The sequence below is a fragment of the Camelus bactrianus genome, chromosome 14 (genome assembly GCF_048773025.1).
Source record: "Camelus bactrianus isolate YW-2024 breed Bactrian camel chromosome 14, ASM4877302v1, whole genome shotgun sequence".
In the NCBI taxonomy this organism is placed as follows: Eukaryota; Metazoa; Chordata; class Mammalia; order Artiodactyla; family Camelidae; genus Camelus; species Camelus bactrianus.
Window position 1 is genome coordinate 27,169,070 of NC_133552.1, and position 27,423 is coordinate 27,196,492.

A 27,423-nucleotide genomic window follows, 5' to 3' on the forward strand; every position below is an offset into this window, starting at 1 on the left:
AGGCTGTCAGGACCAACCACACAGGGATCAAGAAAAGGATGAGGCTACTCCAGAGTAAACGGATATTTCAAGTTTATTTTTAAGTAAATCTGGCGCGCAGTACAGTATTACAATCAGCAAGGCACCTATGATAATTAAAAATCTTATTTAATCAATGTACTAGTATTTTTTATCTAGCATTTATAAAGTGGTTAAATATTAAACTATCTTATTTTAAGAAAATATGAAAAAGAAGCAAATTAAGCTACAAAATAGGTTACTATACTCATATTTCAGAATACCACTGGAATTCTCTAATTCTACAAAGAGAGAAGATAAGATGCATGATCCTGTACTCATCTCAGAGAACTTCAAGTTTTAACATGTTTTGACTTCAATGCTGTTCACTTGTTAGGTACATTAAAAGCCTAAATTACACCCTCTGACATCACCCAGAGGCACGACCCGAATGAGACTGTCTTGCAAATCCTTCTACTTGAACTTAGAGTAAGAAAAAACATACTATCCACAGTATCTAAGAATGAAGTTTCAGCAAAGCTAAATTAAAGGTGACAAAAATGGTTTATATTCAAAGATTTCAGCTTCCTTCATTAAATAGTAATAAAAGAAGACAAAGGGTATAGAGAACACGTATTGAGAGCACACGCCATGTGCCAGGTGTCTGGCTAGGAGTTTCACCCATGTTACCATTTCAATCTTCATAACAATCCAGCTGCTTAAGTGCTACTATCCATTTATAACTGCAGATAGACAAGGATAAACAATTATTTTTAAACAATTTGTTGAGCCCAAGATGGCTAGGACATAATCAAACTTTTCAAAGTCATTCATCTAGCCTTCTGATACATTAGCAACACTGGACACAACTGTATTATTAAGGTACTTCCTAGTTACTAAAACACTAATAAGAATGATGTTTAGTACTGTCCATGTAACTTATAAAAAGAAACTAATGTATACTATTCCTACTGCCTAAGGACTAACCAGAAAATATTATCCATCATACAACAACCTAGTAATTCATCACTAGTTCACATTTTATTCAGATGAAAAGTTGTAACCAAGAATCTGCTGGAGCTTAAAAAAGTGATAGGAATATCACTTCATACCACCTTTGATCTAAATATACTTCCAGAGGAAATACTACATTCTATGAATCAATATTATGAAAGAAACAGAGGTCTTAAAATCATTTGCTTGCCCAAATAAACATCAGATGAATTTCACAATTAACAGAATTTTATTAATGAAAGAAAACATTAGAACATAGCTTTCTCTTACCTTATAAAATAATCATTTCGAATCAGCAAAAGATGCTGCAGAATTGAAATGAAATAACCCTCTGCTCTGGTTTCCTTAACTGTGTTCCACACCACGTTGTAAAGATCACATGCTTCAGTAAACTGATTAAGGAATATGTGGATTTATTTGTCCTCTACACCGAACAACTGCAATAATGTGACACGGAAGAAGTTCTGCAAGGCTTCAAAAGATTATTGTGTGTCTTAATGTAAAACAGGCATCATACGTACTCAACACTTAACAAAACACACATAGTTAGGATGGAGAGTAGAGAGAAAACTGTGTGCATGGCAACTTGACCTGACACTTCCTGGCTTCTCCTCCACAATGAACTCCAACCAGTCTTCCTCTCTTGAGCCAACATGTTGCTGGCAGAACGGTAGTGAAAAGCTGGTTGTAAATTCTGCATTGGGCTGAGGGACCCTGACCAAGAGAGCCGGTGCCAGGCATTACCTACCACGGAGCAGCCCCAGTGGAAGACAGAAGCCTAGTGGATCTCTGGACAGGCACAGACATCTGCAGACCCACATGTTAGCACTGGCTTCTATCAGGATACACTGAGGTATAAGGCAGAAACTAACCAGCAGGCTAAGGGTACCTATTCCTAATGCTGAAAAGCACTGGGGGGAGGGGAGATGACAAAAAAAAAAGAACAGATTGTACACATACACGTAAGAGACCAAATAGCACCCGTCTGTAGGTTGTAACAGCCATTTACATATGCATGTATTCATAAAAACACACATTAAACTAATAAAATAAAAAAGGTTTATAATAACCTTCTGGCTTATAAATCAAAAAGGTTTGATTTTATATTGTTTAGAAATGGCTTCAGAAGCTTAATATTTTAGGGGGTGGGGATTGGTTGTTTAATATTTAGCAATAATTTTACATATTTGATTGACTTCAGAACAAAAGGATATTCAAGTTCAGTTCTAATATCTTCAAGGCGATGGGAGAACTCAATCAAGTCTTCTTCCTTATGCTCATCAAAGACTTTAAGTTGGATATCCAGGCCATCATTCCTAATACATTTTAAATTCTGGAGATATTAAATAGAAATTATGATGAACGGTTTTGTTTTTCACAATGCAAAAAATTAATGAGAAACATAAACAATAAACCAACCATTCAACTTGATTTATAGCATTCAAACATTTAAAGTGTTAAATAATACTCAAATCTTATCATCTATATTTCAAAAACAGATTTTCATACTCGAGCCTTTTTTCCCACAGATAAATTATTCTTGAAGGTAATTTATCTAAATTTCCCCCTATTCAAGTACTTCTCTAATTTAAATATTAATAAGGAGACTGCAGGGCACTTACTGGCAATATCTCTTTCAATCCACAACGCAGAAATTCATTTCTGATGTGAAGCCTGAAGTCCAAATCATCAGGAGATGTAACAAGGGCATTGATGAGCTGCATACACGCCACCTACAATAAATTACACAGCGAGACTTAGGCTTGGATTCCGACATTAAAAAAGGAGTAACAGAACTGAAACATCAAGGTTTTGTTCCAAGTACTATCAAATATCTTCCTTCACAGGGGAGTCTATTAAAACGACAATTTGTATGTTAAGCATTTCAGTCAATTATAAATTATACAAGAAATATCGTTTCAGTGGAGTTTTTTATATGCTTCAACCGAAACTTAGGTTCTTGTCCAAAAATACCATCCCATATGCATACGACATACTGAACACACACTAGTTGAACACACACTAGTTGAAAAACAACGAATATCCTTTGGATAGATAACACTTACCTAAAATAGGATAATAAAATAACTTTCCATTCATCAAGAGAAACTCAAAGAATTCAAGTCAACAAGAGTTAACAAACACCTGAATCAAGTTAATGGGGTTGTTATAACCAAAATCTATCTTGTGAACTCTGTACAGTTAATTACCAGACGTTAACTTACCAGATAATGGCTCCTACACTTTGACAAAAATTCAGACCTCTTGTGTGTTATGCTTATTAAGAAGACATAAAGAAATAACATAGCTAACTAAATCCTTTTATACCTTAAATGATGAAAATTTTAAAATTGCTGTATTTTCCAGTTCATATTTAACACTTAAACTTTCACCCTGGATAGCCTTTCTTTAAAATCCCTGGCTGAATTATCTCTTTCATTATATAAAAATCCATGTAATGGAAGCAAAAGAGGTTGTCTCTAGAGAAGCACAGGATTCTTTGTGGTTGTTAATGGTGTTCATTTTCTAAGTCCACATTCCAGCAAAATCTAACAAGAACGACCAGCCTACTGATCAATATGTTTAACCTCACGCTGTTCCCTAAATTGTCCTTTCTCCATCCCTTACGGCAAGGTTTATATGAATTTAGAAAGACATTTTGGGTTAAGACACCAACGGGGTCTCCGTTCCTGCTGGCTGAAATATATCATAATTGTTCTATTTGATATCTAAACACTAAAATCTGGCCAGCATGCCTCTGCTGTCAAAACTTGAGAGAGAGGTAAAGGGAAAACATACTTGAAAGAAAGAACTTAAAACAGAGTCTACCTTTCCAATACACGCTCACTCAGCTGTGACCAGTTCGTGTCAAAAAGTCAAGTTTAAAATGCTTTCCACTTCCTTGCCCGTCATTACCCAGTACCCACAAATGTTTTTCTCAGCATTTTAAAAGATCTCAAACAGCATACAAATAATGTTTCTCCACATTCAGAGAAATTACATTAGTATCAGTCACCAGGGTTCTGGAAAAGATGCAAATTATAGACAACTGAAAGAAAGCAGCAAAAATAAGCAACATAAAAATTATCAGCAAATATCTCCTAAATGGAAAGCAGGTATGTGCAGAATAATAGCAGCATGAAATTGAGGAGGAAGGGAAAAGGATAATGCAAATTATATTCAGGAAACATTTATAAGGCAATTCTTCATAAAAGGAAAAAGAGGAAATTGACTTAAGCTGAAATAATAAATTTAATTCTTTAAAATCCCTTCCGAATTCTAATGGTAATTTGCCATGATAATGACCTATACCCACTTTGACTAACTCATCGTGTGAATGTATGTCTAGATATAGCAAAATGTATTGTTTCCTTACAGATTAAAAAAATTCTATAATCAAGGTAAAGACCAATGAGTTCTTTCTAGGTTTTTAACCTACATGTTGAGATGTTTAGACATGATTTCACACTGAGAGAGGATACCAGTATAAGTGGATGCCAATCTGGCATCTACACCATAGAAATCAATTCCTCAGGACAGGGAAGAAGGCTCAGTAACTAAAAAGGTAAACACGACACGTTGCCTATCCTAGTGAAGAGTAGGTATAATAATAAAAACACACTATGCACTAGAAGAGATCTGTTTGGTATATAACAGGAATATGGGGATGTTAAATAAAGGAGGGTACAGTTCAGTGGTGGAGTGCATGCCTAGCATGCATGAGGTCCTGGGTTCAAACCCAGAACCTCCACTAAGATACGTAAATAAACCTAATTACCTCCCCACCCAAGGCCGGGGGGTGGGGGGTGGAGAGTGATCAAAAAAAGTTGGGAAGAAAAAAAAAACAAAAAAGGACCCAGAGAAACAACACTGACTCCTAAGGATTAATAGAGGCAGCCAGGACCAATAGGCCCCAGATGTTCTAAGCAGAGGAATTAACACATTCAAAGGCGGAGGCCCTTTTGTTGAGTTACAAGGAATTCAGACTTCCTGAGCAGCTTGTGAAAGTGGGAAGCGGGCAAGCATGGGAAGGACTCACTAAAGACGGGGCCAGACAAGGAGACAGGCCAGGGGAGGCACAGCCTCATGTGCCAAGTTGGAAAGTTCTGATTCAGCTGGAAATAGGGGAAATCATAAAGGATTTTATGCAGAGGAGAGGCAATAACAGACGTGTGAACGAAAATACTGCTACCATATCAGTAAACAAAGAATGCTGAAACCAAGTCATCAACAGCTTCTGCCAACCCCCAGTGAGGACAGGCCTGCAGCCCAGCCTCTGCAGCCACTCACAATGGTGCACTCTGAGCGGACTCAGAATAAGAAAGGAAAGGATACCAGTCCTATATAGCTAGGTGCTTGTCAAAAAATGAATTCAATGAGCCCAAATTTTTGCTTCCTCCTATACTTAGAAAAGCACTAAATTCTTTAACTTGAGGTGCCTGGTTTTCTTTAGATAACAAGTAATCTTTTATTGTTCCAACTACCTGGTCTTTGTTGTAAAGCTCCTATATATCCTAGCTCCTCCCCTACCTCTTTGGAGCAGTCCCTCAGAGTGATCTGAGAGGCTGTCAGCCCCGCTCGAGTCCTCCCGCCAAATAAAATGTAACTCTCAACTTTTAGACTGCGCATTTATTTCAGTTGACAGACGTAACAGATTCAAGTTAAGAAGCTATTGGAGAAGTAGTTTTGCTGAGCAATGAGGGAGTCCCGAACAACACTGGAAAAATTGGTAGTATTTGATGGTTGGGTGAGCATGCGGCTGAAGCAAAAGAAAAGAATTTACAAGTCCTCACAACCTCATTGTTCAACTAAAGAGGAGGTAGGACCATTAACAGAGACATAACATGCAAGGAGAGAAACAAGTTTTAGAGGAGAACAGGATAAATCCTGCTTTTTAAAGCTCTAGGTTGACATGTACATTAGGAATCATTCATTCATTTAAAAATTAGTTATTAAATGCTGGGATATTAACAGAAACCCAAGGAAATAATGAGACGGTGATATTCATTATAAAGAATTGATCACTATGTTCTGCTTGATGTTCCAAAAATGCAGCATATATAATCTCCACTAATTTGCATTAATTACGCCATCCTGTTTCAACAGTATGACAAAAGCTACCTCCCTCTGGGACTGATGAGGGTAAGAAAACAAGGAGCACCCTAAGTTAACTAAAAGTTCTATCTTTGGGCATCAGACTACAGTTCACCCTGTTTTCCTGCTAGTGCATTTCATTACTTCAAAGCCTGTTTAATGGTGTCTTCCAAGCACTTCTTGGAGCAAGGGGTGCAGCTATGAAAAAAAACAGAAATTACTATTAGAGAAAGAGAGGAGTCAAGATTGACTCCAAGATTTTTGGCCTGGGCAATTCAAAGGCTTGAAACTGTCATTTATTAATATGGACGGGAAATTATTCACTAAGATAGGAGAAACAGGCTTGGGAAGAATGATTAGGAGGTCCAGTTTTGGAGATGTTAAGTTAGAAATATCTATTATTGATCCTCATTGAAAAACACAGAGAAGGAAATTGGATATAGGAGACTCCAGTTCAAGAAAGAGATTACTATAGCAAGTGTACATAAAACCCAAGATCTTAGATGGATTCATCAAGGTGTTAGAACAGGCAGATAGCTAGATACAAGCAGAGAACAGGCGACACAGACCAAATGGAAGGAATTGGGCAAAAAGGAGGGACACGGGTCAAATGCAAGAAACCACATATCATGTAAGCACCAGGAGTCCCTGGGCAGAGAAAGAAAAGCAGGAACGTTTGGGCTGATAAATGGTCACACATTTTGGGGTGACAAGTGGCCTGGAGACTGACAAAGAAAGGTAAGAAAAGGCAGGAATTTCCAGTGTCCAAATGTAACCTTTTGCTCATTATGCCCTCATTCCAATAAAATTAGCCTTGTAGATTAGAAGTATCCATCATTTACCAACACCATGACACTTCTGATATAGACTAAATAAGGACAAAAATCCCTCCTCCCTCTGGGAAGGTGGAGTTAGGATGATACTCAGGGAATACGACCCTAAACCCTTCCCTCCCCAATGAATATTGCGCCCATTCACTTTAACACCCTATGTAACTAACTTGCCAAAGAAACACAGGGCAGCAGCTGACCTGAGCCTGCCTGCTCTCCCCCTGAGAGTGTACTATCCATCCTTTAATAAATCCTCATTTTACTTTCTTTACCTCCACATCTCATCTCTGAATTCTTTTTGGAACAGGACAAGAACCTGGAACACCACTTACATCCACTGGCAACAAAGGGAGTAATAGAGAGGGAAGAGGAGGTACAAGCACTGACTGGGACATTTCACCTGTAGGTTTTGATTTGAAGGTTGGGGAAATGAGTTAAAGGAAAGTGAAAAAAAAAAGCTACCAATGTGGTGGAAGATAAACAAGGAGATGGTGGTAATCCGGAAATATGGGAGGAAAGTGTCCCAACGGGGAAACTGATCAACTGTGTCAAATGCTCTAATACAACAAATAAGATGACTAATCAATTATTACTGCATTTGGCAAATTGGTGACTTGACGAGAAGTTTCTACAAGGGGACAGAATTGCTGTTTCACTTGGAAAACAGTATCCTTCTCACACATACCATATGCAACCAGTAAATGAAAGCATACGGCCATAATTGGCCCTAAAATAGTCTCCTCCTCACTCCAAATGCATCTTTATACTTTAGACATACAGCTTGTTAACCTTTAGTTTAAACAGGCTTATATGTAAGACACATTTTTAGGTGTTAGATCAGGGACTCAGTTCTAGTAATTGGAAAGCAAATGCTATAAACTCATTTTTTCCTCTTGTCTCAATTATCAAAAAGGAGCCTTACATGAGAAAAGGTATTTTTAACATAAATTCTGGCTGTCGAGGCATGTCTGCACACACACGAACACACATGCCCCTCTGGAATTCAGGATAGATGAGGCTTTTCTCAAGAGCAGCAACAGACTGAAAATGCACTACAAAGGCTGAGACCAGCAAAGCCCACACAGCCAAGGATTAGGAAAATGAGGAGCCCAAAAGGTAATTACAAACAGTGAGCAAGTTGTCAGCAATGTCCTAAACCAGAAGGTAAAGGCACATAACAGGGGACAAAGTAGGTAAACTGTAAGCAGAAATCTCAAAAGATATTCAATACGAGGGATAGAGCTTGTCAAAGGCAACCTTAGGAACAAGGCAAATGATCAAAGGAAAATCATCAGAAGGAGAAAGAGGTTAAACAGCAAGACAAAGATACACACCAGAATACATATCACTTGATCAACAAGGTAGCTTTCTGCCCTTGAAAATGAAGTGAGGGTTCTTCATACGTGGACACAGCAGCAAAATTTCTTAGAGTGCACAACTTAATTTACTGCTATCTACCACTATGCCCAAAGCAAATAGGAGAAAAATAAACACTTTATGCATCTTTAACCTTTGGTTTCTGACCCCTTTTGGATGAACGAGCTTAGGCACAAAATTCCAGGTCCACCAACAGGTTTGATGACTGAGCCCTGGCCACAGGCCTGTCCAGTTTTTTCAAAGGCCAGGAGTGCAGATAACTTCCTCCACGATTATGCTTAAGGAACTGAAAGGGCGTCCAACAAACTGCAAAAGCAATAGGAAGTTTACACTTGTTCAACATGTTTATCCTGAATATAAGTAGATGTTTTCACAAGTAAAGTGATGGCTATCCTACACCAAAAACATCTCAGCCTCACAAGCTAACTTCATACGGGAAACAAGCACTAGTAAAGAACTTAAATAAAACTTCTATCAGAATCTGTAAAAAAGTACTATCTGGGGCTGGAAGGATGCAGGTTACACTTTCATCTTCCCCACCCCATAGCAGAAATCACCCGTGTCTCTTCGCACAATCAAATTTCACATTTATCAAGCTAAAATGAGTAAATGATGCTTACAGAAAAATATTTTGCCTCCAGTGCAGATCGAAAAACTCCAAAGAATTTTAAAGTCTCATACACTAATTCAGAATAAAATTAATTCAAAATAAACTAATTCAGAATAAAAACTAAACAGGCTACATTAACACAGAAATAGAAAAGTATATCAACAGATGTAAAGTCCTATAACTTTATTTATACTTCTAATTAAATGTTCAGATTCAGAGAAATAAACTACAGGATTCAAGAAGTCTAATTTAGATGAACAGGAACACTTGGATTTGAGACAAACCTGGGTTTTTAAACATTCATTCAGACACTCTCCTGAGATATCAATTTCTTCTGTGTCTTACCATTTTGTTGAAGCTCCTAGCATTGCAAATTTTCATATGAAACTTTAGCCAGCTTTAAATTCCCAAGTATTGGCTTCTTCTGGGCAGGAGTGTATTTCATTCATGTAAATAGTTCTAATATCTAGCATAACCCAGTACACAGCATCACTGAATAACTGACAGGTTAACTGTGAAACTTTGTAGTTACCTTTGAGTCATGAGTTAAGTTTATCTTTCTGGTGATCTATTACAGCATAAGTGAAAAAGTTTGGGGGGAGGGTATAGCTCAGTAGCAGAGTGTGTGCCTAGCATGCACGAGGCCCTGGGTTCAATCCCAGTACCTCCATTAAACAAACAAACAAACCTGATTGCCTGCCCCTACCAAAACAAACAAAAACTTTCAGAACAAAAACTGTATTATGGCAGCACGCTCCAGACAAAAATGTTACCCACTAGTTTATACTTAGGAGTGTGCTCCATACGACAATATGAGTTCACACCAGAATATTATTTTACTCTATTTCTTTAATGTTTGTTAGCTTAATGGTATATTATTTACCAGTCCAGTAATATTAATATGCCTTCAACATTGAGTCATACTGATACAGTAACCCTACTGCTGCAAACTTCAGCAAAAAGAGTCAAAACAGAGAGGAATTAAATCAATCTCTCCATCATACCCCAACCATGATCCTAAAAATAAATGCTCTGCTATACTCTGTATCCACCATTAAATGGGAGAATAACCTACTTGACATTTAAAATAACTTCAGTCATCTGTCGATGGGCATTTAGGTTGTTTCCATGTCTTGGCTACTGTAAATAGTGCTATGAACATAGGGGAACATGTCCACCAGAAATTGACACAACACTGCAAACTGACCATATTTCAATTTAAAAATGGAAAAATAAAATAAAGTAACTTTAGTTAACACTAATTTTTTTGAGGGGGTTAGGAGATATTTGAAACAAAAGGAATTAGTAAATCAATCTATGACTACTTATTACAGGAAGACCTTCATTTGGTTTTGGGCAAAATGTACCTTGGTAGAGTTTGAGCATTTAAGGAGGAGGGGAAACAAAACAAGCAGAAGCTAATAAACTCTGCTAAATCCAAAAAGGCAATTTAATCTATGGGTTGTTTCAATGTCATATTTGTCAATTACTGCCCAATAACATATTTCAAAGTACAGTGATAACTGAATTAAGAGTGATTTTTTTCCTGCTCTGTTTTAAATATGTTAATGAACCTCAACAACTTACACAATGGGGAAAAACTTCAATTTTTATATTAAAAAAAACACCATTTTTCCCTACTTTCTAAGACACGGAAAAATTCGACGAAATCAAAATTTTCAAGGATCTATTCTGTAATTGAAGTAAATGAAATCCATAGAGATTGAAGAGTTGTTTTTTCTTTAACGTTAAGAAAACTTGTCTTTGCAGCAGCCATGAAAATGCAGCTCTCAGCCTTTGGCTGCAGTGAGTACACATGACCAACAGCCCCAGCTGCTGCCCCGAGACGTCAATCACAACACGGGAGCTGGAGACACACTTCCCACGGGCAGCGTCTGACCACAGCAAGAACAATAAAATGAGCTTCATCCTGGCATACTCCGGACTTCAGCTGGAGGATTCCCCATCCATCTTGCCAAGGCTTCCTAGAACTGCATGGCAGCCTACAACACTTCCACTCAACCTTTCTTCCTTCCCTCCCCACTTCGCACTGAGTTTGGCATCTCCCAGGCTCCCCCAACTCCCTCTCCAGGTTCCCTTGGCGGCATTTCCCCTAGTCCCTTGCACATCAAATCCCTTGCTTCTCAAGGTGCCCAAATTAATACAGGCTTGGTTCTACAAAGCAAGTTTCAGCAAGAGTATCACTTTCAAATTGTCTAATTCATGAGTATAATAAATGAAAGTTCGTATTTAGCAGAGTAGTTTCACTTTTTCTCACTGTTTTCTAAATGCGACCACCCTCTGCACTTTAATATGTAACCATGAGACACTTGTTAAGACCATGTGTGTGCCAGACACCTGAATGTGTCCGCAACACAATTTTCCTCCAGTGACAGTTTCAGAGACACCAAAGACTTGGCTCATGCTCCTGGTTTTTGTGTCTTTAGAAAATACATTCCAGGATAGAGAAATATCCACTATAGAAACCCTGAAAGGACAAACCAACCACCCCTGTCCACCGAATCTTAGAAGGATATATCTACCACCCTGTCCACTGTTTCAGCAACACCGTCACTAAATCTTACGAAGCCCAAAGACGACGTACTTAACGTCACTGAACTGTACACTTAAAAATGGCTAAAATGGTAAATTTAATGTTATGTATATTTTACTACAATTTAAAAAAAACCTAAAGAGAATAACAACTATATATTTCAAAGTGGGCAAAGAAATTACCAGAGTTATTTTTACTAGGCAATAGTATAAATAATTGGTCCACGGAAATACAGCCAAAACACAGCTAACCATCAGTATCTAAGGAATACACTGAATCAAATTTTTAGAAACCTGAAGGCAATTAAATAAAAGGATTTAAGCATATTTTAAGTGATCAAACTCAGAAACTATAGATGCCACAGGCTGACAGCTGACATCAAAGCACCAAAGACAAGAACAATAATTTCGCCCCTTTGAAACAAGCTTCTCAATTTCTCCCCTGATTCATGTTTGTTCTCTGAACAGAACTCACTCTTCTCTCTGTTAAGAAACTTTAGAAAACATGTTTTCACTTTAGTCAGTGATGAATGTAGGGGAAATACCCTGTAGTATCACATGAACCAAAATTAGCAGAGGTTTTGTTCCATTCACTCTACACCAAGGTACAGTGCAAGTACAGACACACCACCAGGAGCATTGCACTGAAGGAAAACGAGCCAAGACGGTGACGGAGGAGGGTCAGGGGTCTGCTCTCCGCTGCCAGGCAATTCTCCCTGGGTCTCCTGCGTTTCTGCATATATTGCAAGTAGATGTATAGACAGCCTTTCTTCTACATGACTTTTACAAGGATGTTTGTACAGCAAACCACCTGGGAAGACACAGACAGCATCTTCCCTCCAGAGCAGTAGTCTTTGGTTATTCTGGGGAGCTTCCTGGAGAGAACACTGATCACTCTGTATGTGCACCTGCCAACAGTTGGCCCTACAACGAGTCACCCAATTAAAACAGGTAGTAAGAAATGTGTCCTCGATTTTAGGTGAAGTGGTCAGTGACACCACATCAGTCCCGAAGGCACTCAGGTCAGCCTCAACTCACTGGCCATTATTGTTATGGATGAAACAATTGCCCCAAATGTCCTCTTTGCTGAACAAAGGGAAGTCTGTGCAATCCTTAACACCTCAGGGCAGGTAGAAAGAGCAATAGAAAAAAATGAAGAAAGCCTCCTGGTATTCTGAGGTAGACCCTGATGGTTTGCAGGATTTGTTCAGTTGACAAGATCTGGGACCCAAAAAGCCTGGCTGAGGTCAATATGGCAGGTCAGCCTCAACGTGCTGCCCGAAGTACTGCTGACCAGCAAGCTTCATTAAATGCTCTAGGAGACAGCCTGAACAGAGCCCACCATAGTCTGCACCAGTCTGAGTGACTGCCGCCCATGAGGGAAGAGTTGTATTCTCTAAGCTCAGGGTGTCCTTCCTCTAACACAACCCACTGTAACTGGAAACTGGGGCTGACAATGCTGATACTCCAGCTACTGCTCTGGCTGCGTAAAATACATTTACTTCATAGCTACCAGCACCTTGGTGTCCAAATTTTTGTTGCATATTAGAATCACTTGAGGATCTTGAAAAATCCCAATAGCCAGAGCCCAAACACACCAATTAAATTTTAAAAATTTGGAGGTTGGAATTAGGTATCAATAATTACTTAAAGATAACCAAGTTTGATTAGTAATGATTGTAACAATAATTACAGCAATAAAACTCTTGTGTCTTTAAAAAAAAAAGGGAAAATTAAATGAATACTAGATATGCAGCCTGGATAGTATAATGTCTTAAGTAAAAATGCAATTTTTTGGGAGTACTTAAAAATCTTTGAAAATCCCTACCTGTACCCTAGTCTCTTTACTCATGGAAACTCTCAACTTTTTAGATATAAAAATGAATATAATAGGAAGACATAATTCATTTAATTGCCAAAACTTCTTAAAAATTATAATAACCAACTATTCAGATTAAATAGAATGAATATTTCATGAACTATAATTATATATTTCACAGAAGAATTTAGCTAGTCAACTTCTAGGAACCTAAGGAAATAACCATGGTATACACCAAGTTATATCTGTAAGATAAATTATGATGTTGTATAAGTTAGAATTCTATACATTTATTTAAACTGTTATAAAATAGTAAATGGCATGTGGGGTTTCACATTATAGTATTAATATAAGTCAGTCAGAAAAGAGTTACAACAATATGAATGACGGGCATGAAACCTACTTGCAATTGAACTGAATTGTTCCGAAGACCTTCCACAATAGGAGAAAACCTGTCCATTTTTCTCTCTTCTCCAGCTGATGTTAAAGCTTCTAAAACTTCTTCAAGGCTAGTGGGACATTTGAAATTAATTAAATTGCAAACATCAAACAACTCAAATGACATAATACAACAGACTGATCTACTAAACCCCAGGCATTACTCCTAGGCAACAAATAACATTTTTAAAGTAGATTACTGAGTATATAGCATATATCAACATGAAACATATGTTTTAGTTCATTTATTCCTCATAATAACCCCACGATCTTGTTTATTTATCAAGTATTCATATACTGCTTACTGCATGTACATCAGGCTCTATTTAACCAGGCTACAAATATTAACTCTTTTTAACGTATATAATCTTATGAAGTAGGTATCATTATCCCACCTTATAAATTAGGGAACTGAGGCAGAAAAAGGATTAAGCAATTTGCCTAAGGTCTCACATCTACTAAATTGTAGAATGCTAGAGCAAAGATCTAAGACCAGTCTGTGTAGTGAGCACTGTAAAAATGCTCTTAACCACTACAATCCTATAACCTCTTGAGTATAAGTAAATGAAGTTCTGGTAGCCCAAAATAAACATTAGTAAGGAATTATAGTCAAATACAAAGAATAATGGTTATGGAAAAACTATACTTGCTATTTCTTTGAAGAAGACTTATATCAACGGTACCCAACATACAGTAAACTCCACAGTTTTAAACTGGGTGGAGACACGCAGTCTTAAGAGATATTTACATCATTTTGATAACCCATTCTGAAATCAAGAAATAATAAAAATAAGGTGGAAGTGGAGGAATAGGAGGGGAAGGGAGGAGGAAAGAGAGAAGAAATGAAGAGAAGAGAGGGTATAGAAAGACAAGGGAAAGGAAGAAGGATAGGATAGGGAAGGAAAAGGGAAGAAGAGGAGGTAAGAATAAACAGGAAGCAAAGAAGGAAGGGGAAAGCGGAAGGAGGAGGAGAAGCGGGAGGGGGAACACAGGAAGTAACCTACGTGTCAACATTAAATTCACTTTGAGTTTCCACAGCAAAATTAATATGGCCTTTTTAAAATGGGAACGTGCTGAAGCTGTGCTCCTGGCTTTGCAGCGGGAGTTGCATCCACAATACACACTACAAGTAGTTTGGGGGCAGAGGGCCAGGGCTCAGGGGCCCCTGTGGACTCACGACTAAGTCCAAATTGAGCAGTGCAGGGGTCACCGCCCCCCAGGACCTCCACAGCACAACCTTCAAACGTGCACAGGAGGCTCCACTTACAGGGCTCTGCCTGCCCTTATATGAAGGAGGGCTATTTCTGCCTGTTCTTTTGTTGTTCAGTTTTTAAATCTCTATACTTTAGAAAAGGTATTTTAAATAATTTGAAAATGCTTCCTCATAGTAAGAATCCCAATCTTCCTTAAAAAGAAAAAGGATTTCTCTTGATTTATCTTTTAATATGTATGTAATAGTCTTTTAGTTACAGCACTAGCAATTGTGGATAATGTCTTTAAAGTTAAAACTTCAGTATACACTTTATGGTCAAGGACGTTGTACCCTCAACCATTACATTATCAATTATTCAATTATTGTTGAATTAATTCTACCTGGAAAAAAAGTCACGTAAAAAACAGAATCAAGTCGCACATTTTTTAAAGTTTTCATTTAGAATTTTTATTTAAGGTTTGAACTCTGAACAGTTTAAATATAATGAAGAAATCAGTTTTTCAGAGAAACCTGTTAGCCTGTAAGTACTATAGCTGATTAAGAGAAATAATCACTATTCAAACATTTCTTTTTAGCCAATAAGAATCTCAATCAGCTGCTTAAATGGACTTTCTTTAGTTAAAGTATATTCTAGTCTAAAATAGAGTAGTTAAAACATTTATATGAATGAAACTGTCTGAAATGATTATGTAATTAGAGAAAGAAGCTGAGAAGACTTACATGCTTTCCTCCCCAACAATGCACACTGCAGACAGGAGTTTAACCACATCAGTCATCATACTGGGCTGCTCCGGATCAATGGCTCTGGCTAATAAAGAAAGACTCCTCTCTTCACTCATAATTCTTTCCAAGCCATACTATAATATTTTGGAAACAAAAAGTTACATCTTAGTAGTTAGTTGGAAAAACACTGCGCTAAAGGAAATGTAGTTTTTTTCTTTTTTAAGTGTTTATAAGATATTTGTACATGTAGTAAAGCCAAAAAATAATTTTTAAAATGTATAATTTTTTTATATTAAGAACTATGAGAACCAGTCAAATACATATAACCCCTCAAATGTGATTTTACAACAATATGACTGATAGCAGCCAACTGGAGAAAGGGAGAAGCAGTGAGGAATATTGAGATTTCCCAACAGAAACATATAAAATGGACAGACAGATACTCAACCAGACAGTTAGGCCATGAGATGCTTCCCTGGGGAAAAATCTGTAAGAGGTACTCTACCACAAGTAAATGCAAAGACCGATGGCCCAGAAAAATATTACGTGAACCACATGTGCAGTGTAAAATTTTTAAGCAAAAAATAAAACGAATTTTAATAGAATTATTCCAACATATCCAAAATATTATAATTTTAATATATAATCAACATAAAACATTTATTGGTGAGATATTTTCACTTTTTTTCCTTCATAAGCATTCAAAATCCAGTGTGTTATTTTACACTTACAGCACAACTAAGTTCAGACTAGCCACATTTCAAGAGCTCAACAGCGACAAGTGGGAACCACAAGAACATAGTATGTGCCTAACTGGCAACACTTACTTCACAAATGGGCCGAAACTGCAAGGTGAGCTGGGTGATACCATAGCCACAGGAGTGTATGTATTCTGATCAGAATAATATTTTGCCATCAGAAAGACAACACAGTTGTAAACACATTACATAAATGGGATAATTTTGGATGAGGACAAAGTTTGTTTGCTACTGCCAGGATATCACATCCAATTAGAAGGTAAGGAGTTATGTTAATGTGTTTTGATTTAAGGATGGATGGGCCATCTCTCAGGGCCCACTAACAATCTATGGAAGATGAATATTAAATAACAGAGGATGAATAGAAGCAATAAAACAGTACTATTTATCTACCATACATCCTAAAGGATCCTTTTAAAGAGTGAGAAATTAGTTGATTAAAATTACAACTAAGCACTAAAAAGGACCTAAATTCCAATTATAAACCTGTAAACTATGGCTTAATTACCAAAGTTAAGCCTATAACAAGCTTAGACCCAAATGCTTTGATTGTTATGAAATCTTACTTATAAGTTTCCTGTCTCATTTGTATATGGCATTTATGTAGAGAAGCCTCACACTGTTATGAAATACTGCATTTGCTTTAAACCACTACCTAAGGAACACAGGTACAAGAAGGAAGTACAATCAGAAGGGTTAATAGCCCAAGGGTATGATTTTTGAAGAGACTTCTCTCTCCTACTGGTGACCAGGAACATTTAGAAAGAGACAATTAAACCAGCCAGGAAATGCTCACTTTTGTGATGCCCTCAGCTGTTCCATAACTGGAAACAAAGAAAGAAAAAGCAGGCATGGGGCCAGAGACTACAATATGCCTTGATAATCACTTCAGGGAACTGTCAGAGGCTTATAAAGTACCACTTAGATCCAATTCAAAAAGTCAATCAGCCAATGATTACCAAGCACCAAAGGGCTGGCTCTGCCTGATACACCTGAGACTGAGTAACGCTGGCCTCCAGCACTTCCCTTCACTTCCCACCCCCCTGGCTGGCCTGAGTCAGCACCTGCCCTTCCCGGATCTACGATCCTCTGACTTCTCCAGCCACTCAAGGCAACAACTCATACTGATTTCCTCCAAGTGATACCACCTACCTTCTCTGCCAAGTCCTCTGGCCCTAAACCATGTGTCAAGAGTAGAATAGGAGCATTTTCTGATGTTCACAGTTTTGACCAACATCCTGTGACCCCAAAGCTCCATCACGGGCAATATTCTCTGATTTGGCTAATGTAAAACTGTGCAGTGCTCATTTTAACACTGGAATGAGGCCAGATCACCACTACTGAGTATCTAGAACTAAAGACAGAATTGCTGACAGCTTGCATAAAATTACTCTCAATTATTTAAAAAAAAAAAACATAAAAGTAAACAAAACAAAACTCAATGACTGTGAGAGAAATAGACAACTTAGCAGTGCCGGCACTTAAAGTACATTAAATGAAGGCTATTAGAAGGTTAGAGAGATGGTGACAGACTTTGGAAGGTCTAAGAATGTCTTTCTACTGAATGTCAAGGACCCACTCCAGATTATATGAAAACTCACATGACCTCAACTAAGGAGCAGTGCTAAGTTCCATCTGCATTCTATTTGAGGCCTATTATTACCTAGTAGACGGAATTTCAGGCCACTGGAGGCATGTTGGGTAGGGGGAGGTTAACATCCTATATTCCTCTGTAGGATTCCCAACAATACACAAATAGTGGTGCTGAATAACCACCCACAGTGAGTTCATCCTAGCAGCAGAAATAACGTGGGGCAGGGAGCTGACTTCAGGACCAAGGTGTCTTCACTGTCAGTGCACACTTCAGGAATACACAAAAAATTAACTGACAAAATGAAGCCCCTGTTCTAATTACTTCTTAATTTAAAGATATGTAACTTTTCATCTTGACTTTTATTTTATTCAAAATCTACTTCTATTTAAAAACTAATACAAAGTTCAATTTAGTGTTATAAAAATTCAGTTTCATGTAACACTATCAGATTTGCTCATAATAGAAATTATATCATTAATTACTAGTACCAAATAAGGTACTGTAATTTTTTAAAGCCTATATTTTTATCATTCAGTGAACTTCTATAAAGACTGCACAGTGAGGTACAGGAGAAACTATCAACCAATCATGTACAAAAAAATCTACCAAACAATTTCATATATAATTAAGTTAAGAATTTGACATTATAATACAATTCCAAGTATCAGTAACTTTTTATTTGTATTAGCATGTAATACTAATAGACATGTAATAGGTGTGTAATAGACAGGTAATAGACATGTAAAAGACAATATATTCCAGCTCCACATAAAAAACTATAAGCAAAATAATCTATTATTAAAAGATAATAAATTACATTATACTAATTAGAATATAAATACATAAAGTTTACTCCTTTCCCAATTCCGTCTCAAACCAAGCAGAAATATTACCTTCTACATACCACCTCACTTAAACCACGATAGTCTTCTCAAATTCCAGTTATGATCCAAATGCCCCTTTGGTTTGGAAAAGTGTTCCTGGATTTTCTCTACTCTCAGCCTCCACATCACAAATGAAATTTCCAGTTTCTACGTTCTCACATTAGAAGGGGCCTCCCTAAAGCAGTGCTACACACTTAGTGTGGTGCAATGTCTCCTTATGAGCAGTTTGGTTCCTTTATTCATTTACTCTTAAAACATATTCCACAAAAGGCTACATATCTAAAAATCAAATTCTCATAGAACAGCGAGTTCAACATAGAAAGGACTTGTGATTTCCACATAAGATATTTTCCTTGAAAAATCATACCTGATTGGGAAAAGCAGGGAGGGGAAAAATATTTCACGGGTTAAAAACAGAAAACTTAGCCCCAGAAAATGGCAAAAAGTCAATAAGTCAATAAGAAAAATAATTAGAAAATATAAATACTTGCTATATTTAATAAGAAGAAATGTAGATGCTAGTAATTTAAGTACAAGTACCTAAGAAGGAAGTCCTCTAAAGGTTTATTTTAAAAATGAGAATGAGGCAAAATACTAAAAATTAAAATTAATCACAAAGGCACAGTTTCACTATAAAACACAAATCATCATGCCACCATAAGTAAAATTTCCTCTCCTGCTGTCTAATAGCAATGGAAGCACCCACCGTTACCACACATCATGAGGTAGATTTGTTTAGATGCTGGAGCTAAAGACATAGCATGAGCTGGAGTTAATTTCCACAGTTAACAGTATGGAAAAAAAAAAAAAAAAAAAAAAAGCACCGTCAGGCAAACCCAACTTCAGTACAGAGCGTAAAGTATTTCTCTCTTCTAATGAATCCTCTTTAAATATATAAACTCTGCCGATCCACCGTATTTTATTTGGTCTCAATGTTACAGATGACCTTTGAACATCACAGGGGCACAGAGGGCACTGACCCTCCACGCAGTCAAAACTCCAAGTATAACTTCTGACTCCCCAAAAACTTAACTACAAATAGCCTAATCTTGATCGTAAGTCTTACCCATAACATAAACATTTGTTAACACATATTTTGTATGTTACGTGTTATATACTATATTCTTACAATAAAGTAAGCTACAGACGAGACAATGTTATCTTAAAAAAAAAATCATAAGGAAGAGAAAATACATTTACAGTACAAATATGTATTTATTTTTAAAAATCCTCATTATAAGTGGACCCATGCAGTTTAAAGACATGTTCAAAGGTCAACCGTACTTGTAAAGCATCACTGCTCCACTTCTGGGACCTGCGCATATCTGTTTACATTAATCTCATTAAAGATTTAAATTCCAAGATTATGAAATCTGTCTTTCCAACTTAATTCTTTGGTAATAAGTATTACTGCAGACCATATTTAATAATCATACTTTAAAGGTGATTCATGCTATACTTTTGAAAAGTAAAAGAGAAGAAGGAAGGGAGGAAGAGGGGAGAACAGACAGGCAGGTAGAGAGGTAGGAACAGAAGACAGTAGGGAAAGAAAATTAATCTGTACATGAGGAGTTAAGCACCAGAAGAAGGTCCATTCATCCCCAAGTTTCTCCTGTTGAGAGACAGTTGATTTGATACAAAACTAGAAATCAATACAATTCAATATTTTTCCATTATGTACTGAACAGCTTATCAAAGCAACGCATCATGCATAGTGCAAATTCCATATTACACATCTCTTTTCCCTAAGAATTCTGTAAGAACTGATGAAGAACAAAGACAATACAATTGTCTATGTACATACCTGTGTATTCATCAAGGCCTTTAGACACTGTATGACTTTGTGCTGATTCTTCTTTACAATTTTTTCTTGTCTGCATTGGCATAAAAGATATCAGTGTTGGGATCATAACTGGGCATGCAAATGTAGCTGAACTGGAAATAATGATTAGCAATACTTACATTTTGCCACTAATCAGCTTTTCCAAAATGTCCAGTAATAATCCAAGCCCCTCACGGCCAAAGCTTTCCACCCAACTGAAAAGCAGAAAGAAGGGTAGTTATATATTAAGTCAGTATTCTAGTTTGGAATATCATGATAATGCTATATACTCACAAACAGATTGCACTTGTCATACTCCAGTCATAAATACAATAAAGGAATAACACAGTACCCAAAATCATTCATGACTCATAATCTAAGTTGTGAAAGAAGGAGCAGTGGACAGGATGAGCCAGTGGTGTGCTGAACCTAGCCTGCATTTGGCTGGTGAGAGTTGAGTGTGCCCCGCTCTTCCATGCCCCATGTCCAGTGACATCACGTTAGTAGCTTAAAATCTGTGATGTTGGAAATATTGACACCATAGAAATCAGCAAATGCTGTCAATCAGAGCATCTCCCCTCATCCAGAGACCTGGTTGTTAAGCCTTTACCAGCATACCACTGGGTAAGCCTCACTGTGGACTGTCCCAAAGAGCAAAAATTGGGCAAGTAAGCAAGATTTAAAGAGAGAAGACGCCAGTCTACAAAAAGAAAACGATTACTGAAAAAATTAGTCAAAATATTGAAAAAGTATGTTTTAGAAGAGTCTCCCAAACCACTAAAATGCACCCTTATAAATGTTAACAACTTCTTAAATTTCAAAGCTGAATTTTTTTTTAAAGAGCTTCATCGTTACTTTTAAATGAGTGTTTTTATCTGGATCAAACTGCCTCTATTCCATAAACCCATTAATATAACCAGAGTATGAATGTAATTAGTGTATTACTGCCAATAGAAAGCAGCTGATATTGATTATCAAAAAACAACCTTAGTAGAAATCAGTGATGTGGAAAGTCTAGGATAATAAATCACAGTAACCATCTGTCTTTCAAAAAGTGGAAAAGAAAAAGATATATATGATGTTTATGCGTATTTCTTTGTATATATGTGCTTGTATATGTATTTGTATGTATGACTTTATATGTGTATGTGTGGCCCTTGAAAAATAGAATGTTAAAAATAAAATTTCACCCAATAGTCAAAAGCAGGATGACATACAGAATTAAAAAAAAAATTTAAGTCACATACAAAGATATACCATTTTCTTACTTATGACACAATATTACATTCCTTAGAAAATAAGAGTAAAATCCAAATGTAACATAGTTGCATTAAAAATATTGTTTAAAAAATTCCACCTCCTTTATTTATACACTTTATTTATACACTCCTTTATTATGCACTCCTTTATTTATACAGCTTAATCACCTACAAATATTCTGAGTTTCTGACTTTAACAACCACCCCAAAAAAAACAATTTGCCATTTGGATTGGCAGACTCTTGTCAAACTATTTTACTCATCACTTCTCCATGAAAACCATGAAATAACTAATTCAAAAATACAGGGGAGGAAGACACTCCCCTGTAAAAGGAAAGACTGAAGATCACTATCACAGTTAAGGTGATGAAAAAAGCTCAATACAAGTTGGTGTTTTCAAACCAGATGCTACTTCAAAAGTGAAGAATTTACTCTCCACTATCAGCAACACACGGATTACCTGTATGCATTTCAAACCTTGTTTTCATGTTTCATGAAAAACACCTACAGCATCCTTCTTAACTGTTTGCCTTTTTGACGTCCTATCCTGTATTTATCCTTGTTTCACATGCAGTAGGGAAGCTTGAAATCAACACAGACAGGGTAATTGGAGAGTACCAATTACTCGGCCAGCACTGAGATGCACGGACAGACCCTTCATCAGGCCTCCTGTGTCAGTACCTCACAGTGAAGGCTTCAAAGTGAATGCTCAGCCATCTCTATATTCAAAAGTATATCCATAAAGATATTTGAAAGCCATTATAAATGGCTTAGGATTACTCATACTGCTGTCACCTTCAATCATTATGGAGAATAAACCTAGTATTCCTAAAGCTGCCTTATTAACAAACTATACAAAGTAATTTAAATTATGTTAATATAACAAAAAGAGCTTGTTGCACTTGGTATGCTTATGCTGGAGCCGACTATAAAATTTAGGAAGCATATCAATCCAAGTAAATCACGTCTGAGTAATAAACAGTAGAACACAGTCACATTGAAAATTTATAGCCCCTAATATAACAACTGTAACTAGAATACTGGAGCCCACAGAAGTTCTCAAATCAGCTATTTCTGGACCCACTAAATAAGTCTATTCTACACAGTAGAATCTAAGTCTCTAAAGTAAAACTCAGGTCCAAGCAGGAATATGACATATAAACTAGTTCTCTATAAAAGAGACATTAAATTTGAATGTAAAGAAGCATTATACCCAATTACTTGACACTACAACTTTTTACCTCACGGCAGGAATTGATTTCTCAACAACAATAAAATCAGAGAGGTTGGCAACAGCCTTCTAAAAGCCAGACTACACTTTACATTTCATAAAATATATCAAAAGCAAGAAAAGTCAGACAGGGTTCAGGGACAGGAAACTAGGATGCTTGATAACAAATTAATATTGTAATATTTAAACATAAAAAGAAAGCTGAGGAAAGTACTTATCGAAACGGTAATATTATAACAAACTAAATATGCATTAAGAGGTTCCCTGTTTTTCTTAAAAATTTGAGTGTCTAACATGTTGTATTAACAAGTTATCATTCACAAACCCACTCTCTCAAAACCTTTGCTCTCACCGCTACTATTTTCAGCAATGTTGTTTCTAAGGACAGGGGCCAATATCACTTCCTATCTCTTCTAGAAAAGATGTTCGAGATAAAAAGTGATATTGAGTAGGTAGGTCTGCAGTCCTGACAGAGGTTTATTAAAATCCATAGCCTTCTACAGAAGTGAAAAATTTCTCATCATCAGTTTAAGAAGCAACCTGGAAAAAAATTATCAGCTGACCTATAAACGATCAATCTTCAGGAAACAAAATCTGTGCTATTTATTCTGTGCGTGTCAGCACAGTACCGTCAGGCATTATGCAGTTTAACTAAAATCTGCATTCATGGATGAATAAGCACTGTGCAAATGTTTTTTTATTCATGAATAGAAATGACATAGAGATTAGTATGACATTCGTATTGGGAAAAAATTGCTTTAAAACAGCAAAAAGTAATGTGTAATGTGCTAAGTACTAATTTAACACAAAATCTACCTCTTAAAATTCTACAACAGGAAATATCAAACTCTTCTCTTTTAATTGCTTCAAGAAAAACTTCTAAGTGTATTACCATTTAGCACTTCCTAGTAGGGGTCTCAGTGCAGGAGAAAAGAAGAGGTGAAGAGGTAACAGAAGGGGAAAAAAAGGAGGCAGGAAAGGGGCAGCAGGTCTCTGGGATTAAATGTTCAAACCACCTTTAAATGTTAAAAGCGGCTTCAGCTTTGAAATTGTTATTGCTTCCAAAGAGGATGAAATCAAAAGTGTGCAAAGTGGTTTCCAATGTATTTTTGGCTTTATGAAGTAAATACAGTCACCTCATTGAGCAGAAGAGACAATCAGGTCTCAGATTTACTTCCTGGCCGAGGGAACCAAAGCACAAGATCTATGTACGCTTCCCACAGGCTCAAGTTAAAGTTATTACCTCTCTTCCCAAAGGTGGTCTAAGGAAGGGAAAGACAAATGTGTCACGGACTGTCAGAGTTGGAATAAACCTAGCAGACTCAAATGGTTTTAGAATGAAATTGAATCTCCTTCCACTTTTATATATAGTTGACCCTTGAACAACACGGCGGTTAAGGGCACTGGCTCTCCACGTGGTTGAAAATCCACATATAACTTACAGTCCACACTTTATATCTGCAGTTCCTTTCTATCCGAGGTTCGGCATCTGCAGATTCAACCAACCTCAGGTTGTGTAGCACGGTGGTATTTACAATTAAAAAAAAATTCGCTTATAAGTGGACCCATGCAGTTCAAACTCATATTGCTCAAGAGTCAACCACATAAGGAAAGGAACATGCAGACAGAAGTTAAGGTTGCTCAGAAAGAGCATCTAGGTCTGCTGATGCCAGGCCCCCACCCTTAACTTTATGTGCTAGAAAAGGACACAAAGTGGTGACATTCCAGGCAGCACCCCTGAGCCTGTCTCAGTCTTCATGCCAGAATCATCAATTCTGATTTCACAACTGGTTCTCATCAATATGGAACCAAGAATGATGACTCTAAGTCCCTGTCCTATATCACACTTTCGGACTTACTGACCCCTGCTCTAAGGGTAATGTCTCATCACTACTAAAACAAATGTTCATTAACCAGGTCAGTCATCTTTTAGTAGGGTCTCACCGTATGCATGATACCGTACTAGGGATGAGAAATACAAAGCTGAATGAAACATGTTCTCTGTCCTTGAGAAAAACCACAGACTAGCAATCGAAACAAATGTTGAACAAAATTATTTACATACTATAGTAAGTGCTATACTCATGGTGCTAGGGGAACAGAAGGTGCAGCATCCACCTCTCCTGGGAACAAAGCAGCCAGTGTCTGACCTGAGCCTTCAAGGACAAGTCACAGAAAGAAAGTGAGGTTTCTAAGCCAGAGGGAATACATGCAAAAACACTTGAACATGAAAGACTTGACCTATGTTGAGCACAAGTGGTTGTATCAGAAATAAAACCAAACAGGTAGGAAGGAGCTTGTGAAAAACCTATATAGGGATGGTATTTCTCTTTCTTTCTGGCTTACTTCACTTAGAATGATGATCTCCAGGTCCAGTCATGTTGCTGCAAGTGGCATTATCTTATTTTTATGGCTGAGTAGTATTCCATTGTATAAACATACCACAACTTCTTTATCCAGGCATCTGTTGATGGACATTTGGGTTGTTTCTATATCTTGGCTATTGTAAACAGTGCTGCTGTGAACATTGGGGTGCATGTATTTTTTTTCAAATTTAAGTTCCCTCTGGATATATGCCCAGGAGTGGGATTGCTGGATCATATGTAAGTCTACTTTCAGTTTTTTGAGGAATTTTAATACTGTTTTCCATAACAGCTGCACCAAACTACATTCCAACCAACAGCGCAGAAGGGCTCCCTTTTCTTCACTGCCTGTCTAGCATTTATCATTTGTGGACTTTTGAATGATGGCCATTCTTTATCTAAACTTCAATTTTTTAAAAAATTCACTTAAAAAAAGTTCAAAAAAAAACTTTCAATTAAAAAAAAACTATATACAGTCAGCCCTCCATATTCATGGATTCAACCAAATGCAGATCAAAAATATTTGGGAAAAAGAAAACAACCAAGAATTCCAAAAGTTCCAAAAGGGAATTTGCTACACACCAGTAACTATTTACATAGCTTTTATGTTGTATTTACAACTATTTGCCTAGCTTTTACATTGGATTTGGTATTACAAGTAATCTAGAGGTGATTTAAAGCATACAGGAGAATGTACGTAGGTTATATGCAAATACTACACCATTTTATTTAAGAGACTTGAGCATCTACAGATTTTGGTACCCACAAGCGTCCTGGATCCCTCGCAGATTCCAAGGGATGACTGAACAATGTGATGGGCAATGAGAGGCCATTAGGCACAGTAATCCCCATCCCCATTCCCTGAAAGATGGCCATGTCCTAACACCAGAACCCATGATTATATTAGCAGACATAGCAAAGGGGGAATTAAAAAGAGAATTAAGGTTGCTCATCAGATGATTTTAAAATGGGAAGATTACCTTAGATTATTCAGGTGGGCCAAATCTAATTACACAATTCATTAAAGCTGAGACCCTTTCCTAGCTGGGTTAGAGAGATGAGACAGAAGAAAGAAGAGATGCAAAGCATGAGTGGGACTCCATCTGCCTTTACAGGCTTTAACGATGGAGGAAGCAGAGTATGAGCCAAGGAATGTAGGTATACTCTAAAAGCTGAGACAGCCCTAAACCGACAGCTAGCAAGGACATAGGGATGTCAGTTCAACAACTGCAAGGAACCGAATCCTGCCAACAGCCCAAACGATCAAGCAGAGTTGACTCTCCTCATTCATGAACACAGGGTATCTCTCCACTTATTTTGACCTTTGATTTGCTCATCATGATTCTGTAGTTTTCAGCATAAAAGTTCTCTATACAATTTGTTAGATTTACACCAGAGTATTGGGGGGGGGGGGCAGTGATAAATAGCATCATTTTCCAAAAGTTTGTTGCTTAGTATCTAGAAATACAATTGATTGTTTTGTTCAGGTAAAAAACACTAACGTACATTTATCCCCTGAATATTTAAGTGTAAGGTACAGTATTGCCAATTGCATGCACACTGTGGTACAATAGAGCTCTAAAACTCTTTCTCTTGCAAAATACAATTGAGTCTTGTTTATCCTCAACCCTGGCATCTTGCTGAACTCACTGATTAGTTCTAGGATTTCTGGGGGATTTTCTGAACTTTTTTCTTCCTTTCTGATTCATAATTTTTTTATTTCATTTTTTGCCTCACTGCTTTGGCTACAACTTCCAGCACTGTGTTGAGTCCAAGTGGTGAGAGGGAACATCCATGCTTTGTTCCCAGTCTGAGGAGAAAAGTCTTCAGCAATTAAATATAAT

The 27,423-nt window shown here is 37.1% G+C and overlaps 1 protein-coding gene across 1 annotated transcript in view; it reads right to left on the bottom strand.

Annotated features, from left to right (window-relative positions):
- The window catches only part of DIAPH3 (diaphanous related formin 3), a 470,879-nt gene that overhangs the window by 306,612 nt on the left and 136,844 nt on the right, over window positions 1-27,423 (bottom strand). Inside the window, exons 6-12 of the mRNA XM_074378260.1 lie at window positions 20,867-20,941; window positions 20,709-20,778; window positions 15,666-15,802; window positions 13,698-13,803; window positions 2,634-2,744; window positions 2,226-2,344; window positions 1,282-1,398 (exon numbers count right to left, since the gene is read on the bottom strand). Of these exons, the coding sequence (XP_074234361.1) occupies window positions 1,282-1,398; window positions 2,226-2,344; window positions 2,634-2,744; window positions 13,698-13,803; window positions 15,666-15,802; window positions 20,709-20,778; window positions 20,867-20,941 (735 nt within the window). The remainder of the gene's footprint in view (window positions 1-1,281; window positions 1,399-2,225; window positions 2,345-2,633; window positions 2,745-13,697; window positions 13,804-15,665; window positions 15,803-20,708; window positions 20,779-20,866; window positions 20,942-27,423) is intronic.